Source organism: Neoarius graeffei, chromosome 14, assembly GCF_027579695.1.
Source record: "Neoarius graeffei isolate fNeoGra1 chromosome 14, fNeoGra1.pri, whole genome shotgun sequence".
Lineage (NCBI taxonomy): Eukaryota > Metazoa > Chordata > Actinopteri > Siluriformes > Ariidae > Neoarius > Neoarius graeffei.
In genome coordinates this window covers 53070392-53084898 of record NC_083582.1, presented here as the reverse complement: position 1 = coordinate 53084898, position 14507 = coordinate 53070392, and the positions used below count along the sequence as shown (strand labels likewise).

At 40.4% G+C, this 14507-nt stretch overlaps 2 protein-coding genes across 2 annotated transcripts in view; one reads left to right on the top strand and one right to left on the bottom strand.

Annotated features, from left to right (window-relative positions):
• Positions 1-6664: 6664 nt before the first annotated feature.
• socs3b (suppressor of cytokine signaling 3b) lies at positions 6665-8675 on the bottom strand. Its single transcript, XM_060939011.1, has 2 exons — positions 8592-8675; positions 6665-7841 (listed from the first exon to the last, which is right to left on the bottom strand). The coding sequence occupies exon 2, from the start codon at positions 7680-7682 to the stop codon at positions 7011-7013; it is 672 nt and encodes a 223-aa protein (XP_060794994.1). The 5' UTR covers positions 7683-7841; positions 8592-8675; the 3' UTR covers positions 6665-7010.
• Positions 8676-11263: 2588 nt separating this feature from the next.
• LOC132898414 (CDP-diacylglycerol--glycerol-3-phosphate 3-phosphatidyltransferase, mitochondrial) overlaps positions 11264-14507 on the top strand; it is a 44961-nt gene continuing 41717 nt past the window's right edge. Inside the window, exon 1 of the mRNA XM_060939987.1 lies at positions 11264-11379. Within this exon, the coding sequence (XP_060795970.1) occupies positions 11264-11379 (116 nt within the window). The remainder of the gene's footprint in view (positions 11380-14507) is intronic.

The following is a 14507-nucleotide window of genomic DNA, read 5'->3' as shown; positions in this document are numbered from 1 at the left end:
GGTATTATCTGTTTGAATAGACATGTAGGTATGGGATCTAGTACACAAGTTGAGGCTTTTGATGCTGAGATTAATGAAAGTAATTGAGTTTCTTTTAGGGGAGTAAAACATTCTAATTGCTGATCTGATACAGTTATATTGTTAACTACAGGGTCACCTACATTGTCTGACCTTAAATTAGTAGTTTGAATTTTTTTGTCGGATATTCTCAATTTTGTCATTAAAAAAATTCATGAAATTGTTGCTACTACATACTACAGGTGTGCATGTGTCTATAGTGGACTTATTCCTGGTTAATTTTGCTACAGTATTAAATAGGAATCTAGGATTATTTTTGTCATCTTCTATTAGGGAGGAGAGATATGTTGATCTAGCAGCACTAAGAGCTTTTCTATACTTCAGGAAGCTCTCCTTCCACGCTAATTTGAACACTACCAATTTTGTTTGACGCCATTTATGTTCCAATTTTCGAGTGGTCTGTTTTAATGTGCGAGCGTCATCATTATACCAGGGTGCTAATTTTTTGTCTCTGACCATTTTCCTTTTAAAAGGAGCTACATTATCTAAGGTATGGCAGAATGTTGACTCTAAGCATTCAGTTGCCTGATCAAGTTCTGCAGGGGCTGACAGTGACCCAATCAAAGTTGATAACTCTGGGAGATCATTTATAAAGCTCTGTGCAGTAGTTGCCGTGAATGTACGTTTAATACAGTAGCGCAGTGAGGTGCGTATATTATTACTCAGACATATTTTGAATGAGATGAGATAATGATCTGAGATAACTTCAGACTGTGGAAGTTTGACTATATTTTCTACGTATAACCCGAATGTTAGTATTAGATCGAGGGTGTGACCACCATTATGGGTTGATCCTATGACATTCTGATTAATCCCTACTGAATCTAAAATGGACACAAATGCTGTTTTCAAAGGGTCTTCTGGGTTATCGAAGTGAATATTAAAATCTCCGACAACTAAAGCTTTGTCTAAGGAAATAACCAGATCTGAGATAAAATCTGCAAATTCAGAAAGAAACTCAGAATATGGCCCCAGGGGTCTGTAAATAATAAGTAACGGAATTAACTGGGTAGACCTATTTTTCGAGGCTACATACATTATATGGGTATGAAGAACTTCAAATGTATTAAATTTATAACCAGGTTTTTGCGTTGCACCTAGATAATCATTATAAATAACCGCAACGCCTCCTCCTCTACCAGTTAGACGAGGCTGGTGTATATAACTGTATCCAGGAGGACTCGCTTCATTTAATGCTATATATTCATTTGGCTTAACCCATGTGGCCGGCAAGGGCCTTTCTGTGTGGAGTTTGCATGTTCTCCCCATGTCCGCGTGGGTTTCCTCCGGGTGCTCCGGTTTCCCCCACAGTCCAAAGACATGCAGGTTAGGTTAACTGGTGACTCTAAATTGACCGTAGGTGTGAATGTGAGTGTGAATGGTTGTCTGTGTCTCTGTGTCAGCCCTGTGATGACCTGGCGACTTGTCCAGGGTGTACCCCACCTTTCGCCCATAGTCAGCTGGGATAGGCTCCAGCTTGCCTGCGACCCTGTAGAACAGGATAAAGCGGCTAGAGATAATGAGATGAGATGATATATATGTGTGTGCGTGTGTGTGTGTGTGTGTGTGTGTGTGTGTGTGTGTGTGTGTGTATATATGGACATGAGTGTTTTACTGGGAAATACACTACTCGTATTTTTCATACAAGCTACATCCAGGACATGGAGATCCAAAACCGTGACATATTTTTCTATATGTCACTCATGAAGAAATCGATGAATTGTTTTGATAAATTTGGATACTTTTTGCTCGTGAATGTGTTTATATAATAAAAAGAAAATCACACACTGACTTGAAGATATGAAATTTATCTTCTCGTGTTGAAAACCTCGCATTTTTCATATGAAATACATCGCAGCTCTGAGTGACATATTTCCCAATATTTCACTCCAATGACATCACTCCTGGCAGCGTGGTGGTGTAGTGCTTAGCACTGTTGCCCACACAGCAAGAAGGTTCTGGGTTCAAGCCCAGTGGCCAACGGGGGCCTTTCTGTGTGGAGTTTGCATGTCCTCCCCATGTCCGCGTGGGTTTCCTCTGGGTGCTCCGGTTTCCCCCACAGTCCAAAGACATGCAGATTAGGTTAATTGGTGGCTCTAAATTGACCGTAGGTGTGAATGTGAGTGTGAATGGTTGTTTGTCTCTATGTGTCAGCCCTGCAATGATTTGGCGACTTGTCCAGGGTGTACCCCGCCTTTCGCCCGTAGTCAGCTGGGATAGGCTCCACCTTGCCTGTGACCCTACGGTTACAGATAATGGATGGACGGACATCACTCCCAGTGTTTTCCCGCTGACTTGACGTGCATTGTCAAAATGGTGAACCAGTTCAAAATTAAAATTCTTTTGATTAACTTACTTATTTTTTTTGTGTGTGGATGTGTCTATATAATATAAAGAACATTACACGGTGGCACAAATATATGAAGTTTATCTTCTCGTGGTAAAAATATTTTCACTTGTTTGCTTTGCTCACTCATGAAAATATACATTCACCACTCGAAGATAAACGCCATATCTTCATGCAACCATGTAATATTCTCTCTCTCTCTCTCTCTCTCTCTCTCTCTCTCTATATATATATATATATATATATATATATATATATATATATATATATACACACACACACACACACACACACACACACACACACAGTGGAGCAAAAAAGTATTTAGTCAGTCACCAATTGTGCAAGTTCTCCCACTTAAAAAGATGAGAGAGGCCTGTAATTTTCATCATAGGTATACCTCAACTATGAGAGACAAAATGAGAAAAAAAAAATCCAGAAAATTACATTGTCTGATTTTTAAAGAATTTATTTGCAAATTATGGTGGAAAATAAGTATTTGGTCAATAATAAAAGTTAATCTCAATACTTTGTTATATACCCTTTGTTGGCAGTGACAGAGGTCATACGTTTTCTGTAAGTCTTCACAAGGTTTTCACACACTGTTGCTGGTATTTTGGCCCATTCCTCCATGCAGATCTCCTCTAGAGCAGTGATGTTTTGGGGCTGTCGCTGGGCAACATGGACTTTCAACTCCCTCCAAAGATTTTCTATGGGGTTGAGATCTGGAGACTGGCTAGGCCACTCCAGGACCTTGAAATGCTTCTTATGAAGGCACTCCTTCGTTGCCCGGGCGGTGTGTTTGGGATCATTGTCATGCTGAAAGACCCAGCCACGTTTCATCTTCAGTGCCCTAGCTGATGGAAAGAGGTTTTCACTCAAAATCTCACGATTCATGGCCCCATTCATTCTTTCCTTTACACGGATCAGTTGTCCTGGTCTCTTTGCAGAAAAACAGCCCCAAAGCATGATGTTTCCACCCCCATGCTTCACAGTAGGTATGGTGTTCTTTGGATGCAACTCAGCATTCTTTCTCCTCCAAACACGACAAGTTGAGTTTTTACCAAAAAGTTCTATTTTGGTTTCATCTGACCATATGACATTCTCCCAATCCTCTTCTGGATCATCCAAATACTCTCTAGCAAATTTCAGACGGGCCTGGACATGTACTGGCTTAAGCAGAGGGACACGTCTGGCACTGCAGGATTTGAGTCCCTGGCGGCGTAGTGTGTTACTGATGGTAGCCTTTGTTACTTTGGTCCCAGCTTTCTGCAGGTCATTCACTAGGTCCCCCCGTGTGGTTCTGGGATTTTTGCTCACTGTTCTTGTGATCATTTTGACCCCACGGGGTGAGAGCTTGCGTGGAGCCCCAGATCGAGGGAGATTATCAGTGGTCTTGTATGTCTTCCATTTTCTAATAATTGCTCCCACAGTTGATTTCTTCACACCAAGCTACTTACCTGTTGCAGATTCAGTCTTCCCAGCCTGGTGCAGGTCTACAATTTTGTTTCTGGTGTCCTTTGACAGCTCTTTGGTCTTGGCCATAGTGGAGTTTGGAGTGTGACTGTTTGAGGTTGTGGACAGGTGTCTTTTATACTGATAACGAGTTCAAACAGGTGCCATTAATCCAGGTAACGAGTGGAGGACAGAGGAACCTCTTAAAGAAGAAGTTACAGGTCTGTGAGAGCCAGAAATCTTGCTTGTTTGTAGGTGACCAAATACTTATTTTACCGGGTAATTTACCAATTAATTCATTAAAAATCCTACAATGTGATTTCCTGGATTCTTTCCCCCCCATTCTTTCTCTCATAGTTGAAGTGTACCTATGATGAAAATTACAGGCCTCTCTCATCTTTTTAAGTGGGAGAACTTGCACAATTGGTGGCTGACTAAATACTTTTTTGCCCCACTGTGTATATATATATATATATATATATATATATATATATATATATATATATATATATATATGTGTGTGTGTGTGTGTGTGTGTGTGTGTGTGTTTATTAATTTTCCTTAATTATTTTTAATTATTATTCAACAAATTATGTCTATTCAGATCTATTTTTATGTCTATTCAGCTCTATTCACTATATCATACAGAGAGATTAAAGGCTTAATGACTGAGTGAGTAAGCTGAGACTGTACAAACACACGTTACAATTAATTATTCTATTGATTTCATTCTCCAAAAGCCTTCTTCTATGATGACACTGTAGCAATTGCTTTTCACTACTCGGGAATAACTTCACCTTTTCAGAACAAAAGAGATTAATTTTTTGCTTAAATCCTAACACAATTACCAAAGTCTTTCAAATATCTCGCTTCAAATATCCTAAATATTTAGCTTGATTTGACAACTAATTGTGGATCATTTATTTCATTGTCAGATTGACATTAAGTGGTTTTTCATCTGCTACTTCTTTAATGGTGTGTCAATTACAATAAGAAGAGAAAGAGGTTTAATAACAGCTTTTACTTACAGTGCAAAATAATCAATCAACAAGTTGCTAATCAATGAGACATTAAGAGCCCAGAATTGGAGTCTCATCCTTCGAGCTAACGCTATACAAAATCTCTGTGGCCTGTAAACACAACAGTAAATTAGGTCCATGTATACTCTCATATATATATATATATATATATATATATATATATATATATATATATATATATATATATAGAGAGAGAGAGAGAGAGAGAGAGAGAGAGAGAGAGAGAATGTTATACTCTCATTTCATGATAAGCATAATAATAGTTACAGTTATATTTTAACTTTTTCACATTCCACTGAGGCATTATGGCATGATGTGTGACGCCAGGTTTTGCTCTGATGTGGATTAAACTATAAAATAAATTACAGTATCCGCATGAAAGGATGCAAAGAGTTTAGCTTTGAGGTGAACAGAATGTACAAGGTGATGTTCTGAGAGCACAGGCGTAAAACATGAAGGAATGAAGTGGGCCTCAGTCCTTTGTGTACGATAGAGAGAGGTGATGTGGTATATTTTTATCATTGTGTTTGCCTGTATATCATGAGTAGTAAATGGGAAGTACTTTTTTTTTAAAAACTGTGCATGTAATAATGTAGTAACAGAGTGAACAAACGTTAAGGCACACAAGATCCATTTTGTAAAAATAGTACTCTTTAATATAAATTATCGAAATATTTTATAAATATAAATATGTGCAAAGTTCCTTGCTGCATTTTCTGTTGTAATGCCATTGTTTTCAGATTTTCTGATTTTCAAGCTTGCACTGTGGGTCATCAGACTAGACCTTAAGATGCCAAATCTTTATAAAAGACAGAGTATAAAAACATGTTGTCCTTTTGTGGTGACACATGTAAACATCGTCTCTATTTGACAAAATACAAAAAAAGCAAGAAAGCAATAAGAAGTTGAACCATAAGCCCTTCCATTGACTTACAATACATTCATTTAATTATAGACAGCATGTGCTGCTGAAGAAACACTATGTCACTGTTACTGAATAAGGGTTATGAGGCATGACTGATTACTTCTTAGCGCGTACAGAAGGAACGCCTCTGGTTTGAGAGGACCACAATCCTCCATGTCAAACTCCAGGTTCAGTACGTAAAGGTTTTGCATACTGTGCTTGACTTTATTTCACAGTACATGAACTGTCAACTCATGGAAGTTTGTGTTGTATTGTAATATCATCACTCAATGTTCTATAACCATCTGGCATTTCCCAGCAAAAATGAGACACTTTGCCTGTCAAAAATAAAGTAACAACAGTCCACTGAGCTTTCCTTCTAAGACTGCTGTAATATCAGACGCCTCTCTTGTCTACTTTGATCCTTTGTATTGATGCTTTATAAAACACCAGTCTTGTGTTGTGACCCAGCATAGTTGCCAGTGTTGACACAGCGGTGCCAGTAGTGAGTAGCCGCCCCGTTTACTTCCCCACATCGACCTATGAGGCAATTACGCTTGGCAGCCTGCAGTGGAACTGTATGTGTCATTTCAAACAGCCGACTCTCGGCACTCCCTCAAACACAGACATCCAAAACTCTTCTTTCAACAGTCAGTGTGTTAACTGGATGAAACTGTGTGAGAGACCTTTTTATTAATTTAGGAAAGGCTACAACTCAGCGATAGCAGCACATTCAACCCTTGTACTGATAACCTATCAATTATGTTAATATTCAACAGGGTTTGTGGTGTTCCCCCCCCCCCCCCCCCCCCCCAACAGACCCAAGAACAGACTCCAAAAGTAGGAGGCTAAAAGAGAATGCCTCTGGTAATCTGCTTTCGGTTCTGGCTGCTCCGCTGTTCATCCCATTGCATGTGAGTACATACTTTGTGCTGTCCATCAAACAGCAACCCCCTGCAAAGGTCACAGTATAAAGGGTGAAGGCACAGTAGGCCACGGCTGACCTGCAATACTGAGTGATGCTGAGAGCTTCTTAGAGCAGACAACTCACACACTTATTGAACTGCTTCATAACACTGCACTGCTCATCTTCCTGTGGGCTTCTGCTGGTCAATTCCACCACTGCCCATCATACAGTTCTGTATATCTGGTTCAGTCTCTGTGCTCCAGAACCGTGTAATGGTTGTTATATGGGTGCATCATACTCCTGAAGGAACTCTTGGAGCGACTGGGGCAGCTGGTCCCGTTTACTAGACACGTCTATGTGGCCATTAAGTGTCTTGCGGCAGAGGTGCTGCAGTGTGGACATGCTGGAGGCCAGAGGGCGCAGCAGCTCCAGTGGGATTTTCTCTCCTCCAGAGTAAATGAAGTATGTACTCCCATCTGCTCCACTGCTGCCACCTTCACCGTCCACTCCAGATGAGACTACAGACACGGCCCCTGCTTCTCTGGCAGAGGGCATGTAATGATGTATGAGTTTCAGCACACAGTCAAAACGTGGCACAGTTTGTAAGCTGCGTGGGTCCGTTTGCAAAAAGAAGGAGCAGGCATCACACTGGATGCGCAGGTTCTTGGTGCCCGTGACCGTCTTCACGCTTAAAGTGAAAAAGTGGCGGTTGTCAGAGCTGTCACGCACTAGGAAAGTGCCAGGTGGCTCAGTGCTCAGCAGGGTACTGGCCTCCTTCCCACTCACAGCGTCCCAGTAGAAGCCGCTCTCCTGCAGCTTGCGCACAGCCGCCAACACCATCTGATACTGCGCCCTGGAGCTGAAAGTCTTGTAGCGGTGGGCAGGCAGGCGTACTCCGCCTTGGAAGGGGCTGCTGCTCATGGCGGCGTTGAGCCTGCTGTGCGTTACCATGGCGCTCTGCCCGTGCCCCGTCCCGGCTTGGGGGTCCAGGGCCGCAGGCTCGTCCCAGCCAGGGTGCACAGGCACCACGCAGCACCAACAGAATGCCCACAGCTCCGGCGCCTCCTCAACATCCAGAATCAAGGACGGTTCAACGGGTATGGGATGCAGCTGGAAAAAGAAAAGGACACAGTGTCAATATTTGTATGAGTGATCGGTGCCAACGCATCCTTGAATGTGTCCCTTGTCCAGGGTTCACTTTTATATCCTTAAGAAGGTATAAGGAATAGGAAATGTGCTGGATATTCGTCTAATAGTCATGGAGACAGATCAACTGATGTGCAATCGACACTTTTAGTTAACTGCTGCGCTACCGAGTGTGTTCATCTGATACAGGCAACACTTCGATCGCGCACAGGCTTTTGGAGCAAGACGTGTGAATGGGGTGCTCCAGTTCTTTGTGAATGACCCATTTCCTCATTCGTGCCAAGCGGACTCTTTCTCATGTTGCACTGGAGAGACTCTATGAGCTCGACACAAAAGCACAGAGGGACAAGCGAGCCCCTCTTCATCCAGCAGGCAGCCATAGTGCTGTAACCTTCCTAACCAGCGGATTTTATAAACACCATCGCGGACTATTTCATTATATTTCAGACTACAAACAGAAAATCTAACAACACACTGCCGCCGCGTAAATACGCACAAACCTGTGTTTAATTATTTACTTCTTTAAACCTATTTTTTTCCGACTCCACCTGAATACAGCACAATCTAATCTAAACATATAAACTCGCAAATAAATACAAGCAAATACACAGTCCACCTGTATGATTTGCATACAATACTTTTTTTTTTACTATAGGACAAAATAAAGAGTATATATATATATATATATATATATATAATCCGCTTTATAGTTACCTTGAAAGTCTTATCCGAGCCCGTCTTGTAGTGGTGTTTAAACAAACGTCCGTCTGGTCGTCTCTCTCTCTCTCTCTCTCTGTTCTGGAGGACTCCTTGTCAAACCCTGGAAATAGGCTGTTAAAAGTGGTGCTGTCGGGAAACGGTTTTATGGCAGACGAGTTTGTGTACAGAGTGTGATAAGGTTCTCACATCTCCCCCTGATGAGGGGTTAGTGGAAGTCTTGCTCTGTTCATTGGGAGGGAGCCCACTGATATTTCTGAACGGCTCCACCCCTTGCTTCCAGTAAGCAGGCGCACGCACACACACACACACACACACACAAGCATACACACACACACACACACACTCGCGCTTTCTCTCGCTCACTTGGCAGATTGCCCATAAATAATCAGCGTGACCTTTTTTCTACGAGACGATTCCTGGTATTCACACTCCTCCCTTCCCCCTCTTCTCTTCCCCATCAGGCTACAAGGTGAAAAAAGTTGAAGCGCCCTTGCAGAATTAAGCTTCACACGACCGCATTGATGTAACACATCACTTCCTTTTGCTATTATTTTTTTTTCCGAATTGTTGCAATTTCCTTTTATTAATCAGTTGCTCCGATGCCTTATCACTTTCATTTGCTGAAGCGCTATCCGATTCCAGGAAAACCAAATATGTAGTCTATTCTACAGACAAATAAATAAAACATCTCTGTCTGTCTGTCTGTCTGTCTGTGTGTGTGTGTAGATGGTTTACGATAAACTTTTGCTTGTCTAAACACATATGGCTCTCATACCTATATGGAGCTTTAACATGGCAGCTCTGATTCAATAAAGCTGTCCTGTACGCCATCTATAGGATGGAGAGAGCAGGAGGCTGCGTCCTAAACCACAGGCTACTACAGCACTACATAGTGTGTCTAAGTACAGCAGGATGCGGTTTCAGACGTAGCCATGGATACAGGGCCCTTAGATATTTTTTTTTTCCTCCCCTTCTGTACTGACACACACTACAAAACATTTCTTACTTTTTGTGTTGTGTGTGTGTTTTTTTTTTTAATTAAACATTGACTAATTTCAATTACTACTACTTATTTCACCACTCAAAGTCTAGAAAGAAAATATTCATCATCCAAATGTGAAAAAAGCCCACTACAGTACACTAGACCTGGGAGTACAAGTAAGCTATTCTACAGGCTGTTCTCTGTGTACGCCAGACCCTTATTTTTTTTTCATAAAGGATAAGCTATAAATGGGATTAGCATATGCAGAAATATATTTGGGGTGGTTAAATGTTCTTAAATTGTAGCATCCTGAATATCCTGCTGATTTTTAAGCCGTCGTTTCGGCCTCTTTTACTGTCACCTTCTTGCTATTTTTTTAATGAAGGGAGGGGCTTGGAAATTTTTTTAGTGAATAAATTATTTATATACAAACAACATGACTTTTAACACGTTTAACTAAGACCAACAGCATATAAAAAAAGAAAGTCGGAACATACAAGAAGTTGAAAGGGGAAAATGAATGAATGAATGAATGAATGAGTTGCTAGGGCTTTTTTGTAAGTCATGCTAAACATTTCCATTGCATATTTATTTTTCATGACCTTAAAAGCTTTTATGTACAAAAGACAGTCTATAAAAAAACATAGGTTTCACCTTCATATACCTTGATTTGTGTGTATAAAAGTGTCCAAGAATAAGAATGTTATTAACCAGAAAGTCTCATCTCATCTCATTATCTCTAGCCGCTTTATCCTGTTCTACAGGGTCGCAGGCAAGCTGGAGCCTATCCCAGCTGACTACGGGCGAAAGGCGGGGTACACCCTGGACAAGTCGCCAGGTCATCACAGAGCTGACACATAGACACAGACAACCATTCACACTCACACCTACGGTCAATTTAGAGTCACCAGTTAACCTAACCTGCATGTCTTTGGACTGTGGGGGAAACCAGAGCACCCGGAGGAAACCCACGCAGACATGGGGAGAACATGCAAACTCCACACAGAAAGGCCCTCGCCAGCCACGGGGCTCGAACCCGGACCTTCTTGCTGTGAGGCGACAGTGCTAACCACTACACCACCATGCCGCCATTAACCAGAAAGTCATCTTTGTTATTGTCCATAACGAGTCACTCTGTTGCTATTTTGATCCAGTCCATCAGCAAACTGTAACTGCTGTTACACATCCAGGTCCTTCGACACTGTTCAAATGATTTAAAAAATCAAACGCCAAAACAAGAAATGCAATTGTTTGTAAGATTTATATTTTAAAGCCCAAACTGCCCTAAAGTAACAGATCGTGCTCTACACTTGTGTCGGCACAGAGGTCTGTATTTCATATTTTCCCTTATAAATGAAGGGAATTGAATATATTTTAAATTAATTAATGTGTGAAAGTCCAGAAGGAAAAGTTTCAAGTTAATTAATAACTTAATAACTTAGTTATTATATCATTATCAATCTAAATTGTACATCATTACGACAGTACATGTGGCTTTTAAAACTTGTTTAACGACTAAAAAAATACACCTTTATGCATTTTATTTGTCATTCTGTGGTTAGTATTTTGTCCAACACACTGCACACAGAGAGGAAGTTAAAGCTCCAGCTGCTTTGAACATGTTGGCTTTTTGTACACACAGTCGTTCACATAAAGTTTCGAATTTTGAAACTGCCTAGAAAAAATGGCGGCCCCCATGACATGGAGGAGACTCGTATACTCTGTTTACACCCCGGCTCTCTCTGGAATTTTCTCTAAAATTCCGGACAGATTTTTTAGGACACGTGACAGAAGAAGAGGGTAATTTTTAAGCTACTGTTAGCCAGATTGAAAAAAAGGTTGGATTAAACGGAAGCTTTGTCGTGAAGTGTGTTGTTGGTTCGCTGTTGATGGGTCAATTATCCTCGCAGTCAGACATCACTGCTTTAGCCACTAGAGCTAGTTAACATTTTAGCGGAATATTAGACCAAAAATAAAAAATATGACAAAATGACAAAAAAAAAAAAGTGATCTGGTGGACAGACTTAGCGTAATTCTATGATTTAATTATTTAGTTAGAGTCATTGGTATTATTAGTTTGGACTTCAATTTGTTTGTCTTATTTGGATGTTTAATGACTTATTCATGTAATATTATTAAATGTAAACAACTTATGAAATATCTGTTGCCTTAGCTTAGTTTAGCCTGAATGTCCACTGTGTCTGTTACTCATAATAAATAATGCTGAAGTCTAGTATCTTGCTGATGATGAGGTGGATGCAGTGCTCTTCTGTCTATTTCCACTTCTGACCAAACACGAAAAATAATCATTCAGTGCTTTTTATCCTAATTACTATGGCCAGAAAAAGCTTTTTTCATCATCTGACATTCACCCCACTTTTAAAACAACTAAAAAAGCGGCGTAACTTTTTGTTTTTGTTTAAATTAATTCTTCCTGGAGCAAAGATAAAAAAAAAACACAACCCCCCCCAACAAACACCTGAATTAGACTTCAGTTGTATTTTGTAATTTGCTGCCAGTGTTTTTGCCCAATGAGTTCCCATAAATGGCACCAAGTAATTAATAATTTTAAGATAAGTTAAAAACTTCCAAAAGCCAGTTCATTAGGAGTGTTTGATGATAGTGTATGTGTGTGTTTTTCCACGAGGGTCTATATGTTAGCACATGCAGTTTGGCTTGTCTGTAGGTTTATAAAGACATGAAATTTATTGAATGTTAAAAAATTGACTTGTTTGCCACAGCAGTTACTACTGAAAAGTGTTGAACATGGGACTATTCTCACCTGGTCATGTTTTGGTGTGGAACACTTTCTGTGTTGAAAGATGAATAAAGTGCAAGCTAAAGATGGTAGTAGTACAGGCAGTTTTTAGTTCGAGGCTTTGAGTTTCCATTATGCGAGTGGATAGATGCTATAAGCCATCCTCACAGTGTGTACCAAATTGGGTCCATGTGGAAATAGTATTACACAAAATATTCAAAGTGCTGTCATTTGGCAAACAATGTTTTGGCTTTCAATAATCTCATCTCATTATCTCTAGCCGCTTTATCCTTCTACAGGGTCGCAGGCAAGCTGGAGCCTATCCCAGCTGACTACGGGCGAAAGGCGGGGTACACCCTGGACAAGTCGCCAGGTCATCACAGGGCTGACACATAGACACAGACAACCATTCACACTCACATTCACACCTACGGTCAATTTAGAGTCACCAGTTAACCTAACCTGCATGTCTTTGGACTGTGGGGGAAACCGGAGCACCCGGAGGAAACCCATGCGGACACGGGGAGAACATGCAAACTCCGCACAGAAAGGCCCTCGCCGGCCACGGGGCTCGAACCCGGACCTTCTTGCTGTGAGGTGACAGCGCTAACCACTACACCACCGTGCCGCCGCTTTCAATAATCTATTATTGAATATTTTCAAGCAGTTTCTTTGGTACAGTTTATTAAACATGTGCAATGCTATAGTTTTGAGATACTTCCCATTTCTGAGTTAGCAACATAATGGATGAAAAAGGAACAATGACCAGAGTCTGTGGTGGAGAATGTCACTATGTCTTGTAGCTGTAATGGCTGTTTTGCCCTACAGTGAAGAAGAAGATTCTTGTTGGACAGTCTGTTTAGGGAGCACCGTTTTGATTGCATTTTCAATCATTTTGTAATACCGTATTTGAGGATAACGTCCTGCTGCAGCCACCCAGTAAAATCAAGTGAGCCAGTTGTAAAGCATACCTGTGTCTCAGTAGTGAAATTGCAAAGGTTTGTCAGTTCCTTCTTGCCATTAAACACAGGAATCTGCACTCTCTTAGCCACATAGTTTCGTTCTGCTCGAAACGCACTTTTTGTGGTTCCTTTTTACTAGTTTAGCTTTTTGGATCTGCGGTAGCTTTTTTTTGCATACAGACATATCTGCTTGTATGACATATCTGCTCATGTGCCTGATCCATCACTCAGTCTATTTTTCTGCAAGCTTGCTTGCTACTTATGGGATAATTAGTGCGTTTATTCCTGATGCTGCAAACCATTGTAATCCTTTTTGGTCATTTCATTGATTTTTCTTCCACTCATCAGGCACAAATACAGTAAATCCTCCTAGAGCATAAAAGAACTCTATGTATAACATTGGTTTGTGAGCAGCATGGTTGCACTTGCACATATATGTGTCCTGCTAGGAGGAAATGGAGTTAATATCTGCAGTTCTGAACAGTCCACTGCCTTCGTGTTATTCCATATAATTCATATTTCAGAACATAATGTGCACTGTTTCTCACAGGTTTGCATTTAATTGACTTGTGTATTGAGATTATTGGCTGACTAAAATGGTTTGTTTCAACAAATCATTGGATAGATTTAAAAGTAGTATGTGTCTCATATCCTAAAATTCATTATTATCATCAAAAGTTTGAAGTCCAGAGCTTTTTACTTTGTGTCATGTTTTTTATGACTTTGATCCATCTGCACACCTGCCTTTTAAATTTGTGTGTGTGTGTGTGTGTGTGTGTGTGTGTGTGTGTGTGTGTGTGTTATTAAAATCATACTAACCCCACTTCCAAAAAAGTTGGGATATTTTCCAAAATGCTATAAAAACAAAAATCTGTGATTTCTTAAATTCACATGAATCTTTATTTAGCTGACAAAAGTACAAAGAAAAGATTTTCAATAGTTTTATTGACCAACGTAATTGTATTTTGTAAATATAAATGAAGTTATAATTTGATGCCTGCAACTCACTCAAAGTTGGGACAGAGGCATTATTACCATTGTATTACATCAACTTTCCTTTAATAACACCTTTTAATCATACGGGAACTGAGGATACGAATTGTTGCAGTTTTGCAATTGGAAGTTTTGTCCATTTCTTGTTTGATACAAGACTTCAGCTGCTCAACAGTCCATGGATGCTGTTGTCTGATTCTTCTCTTCATTATGCC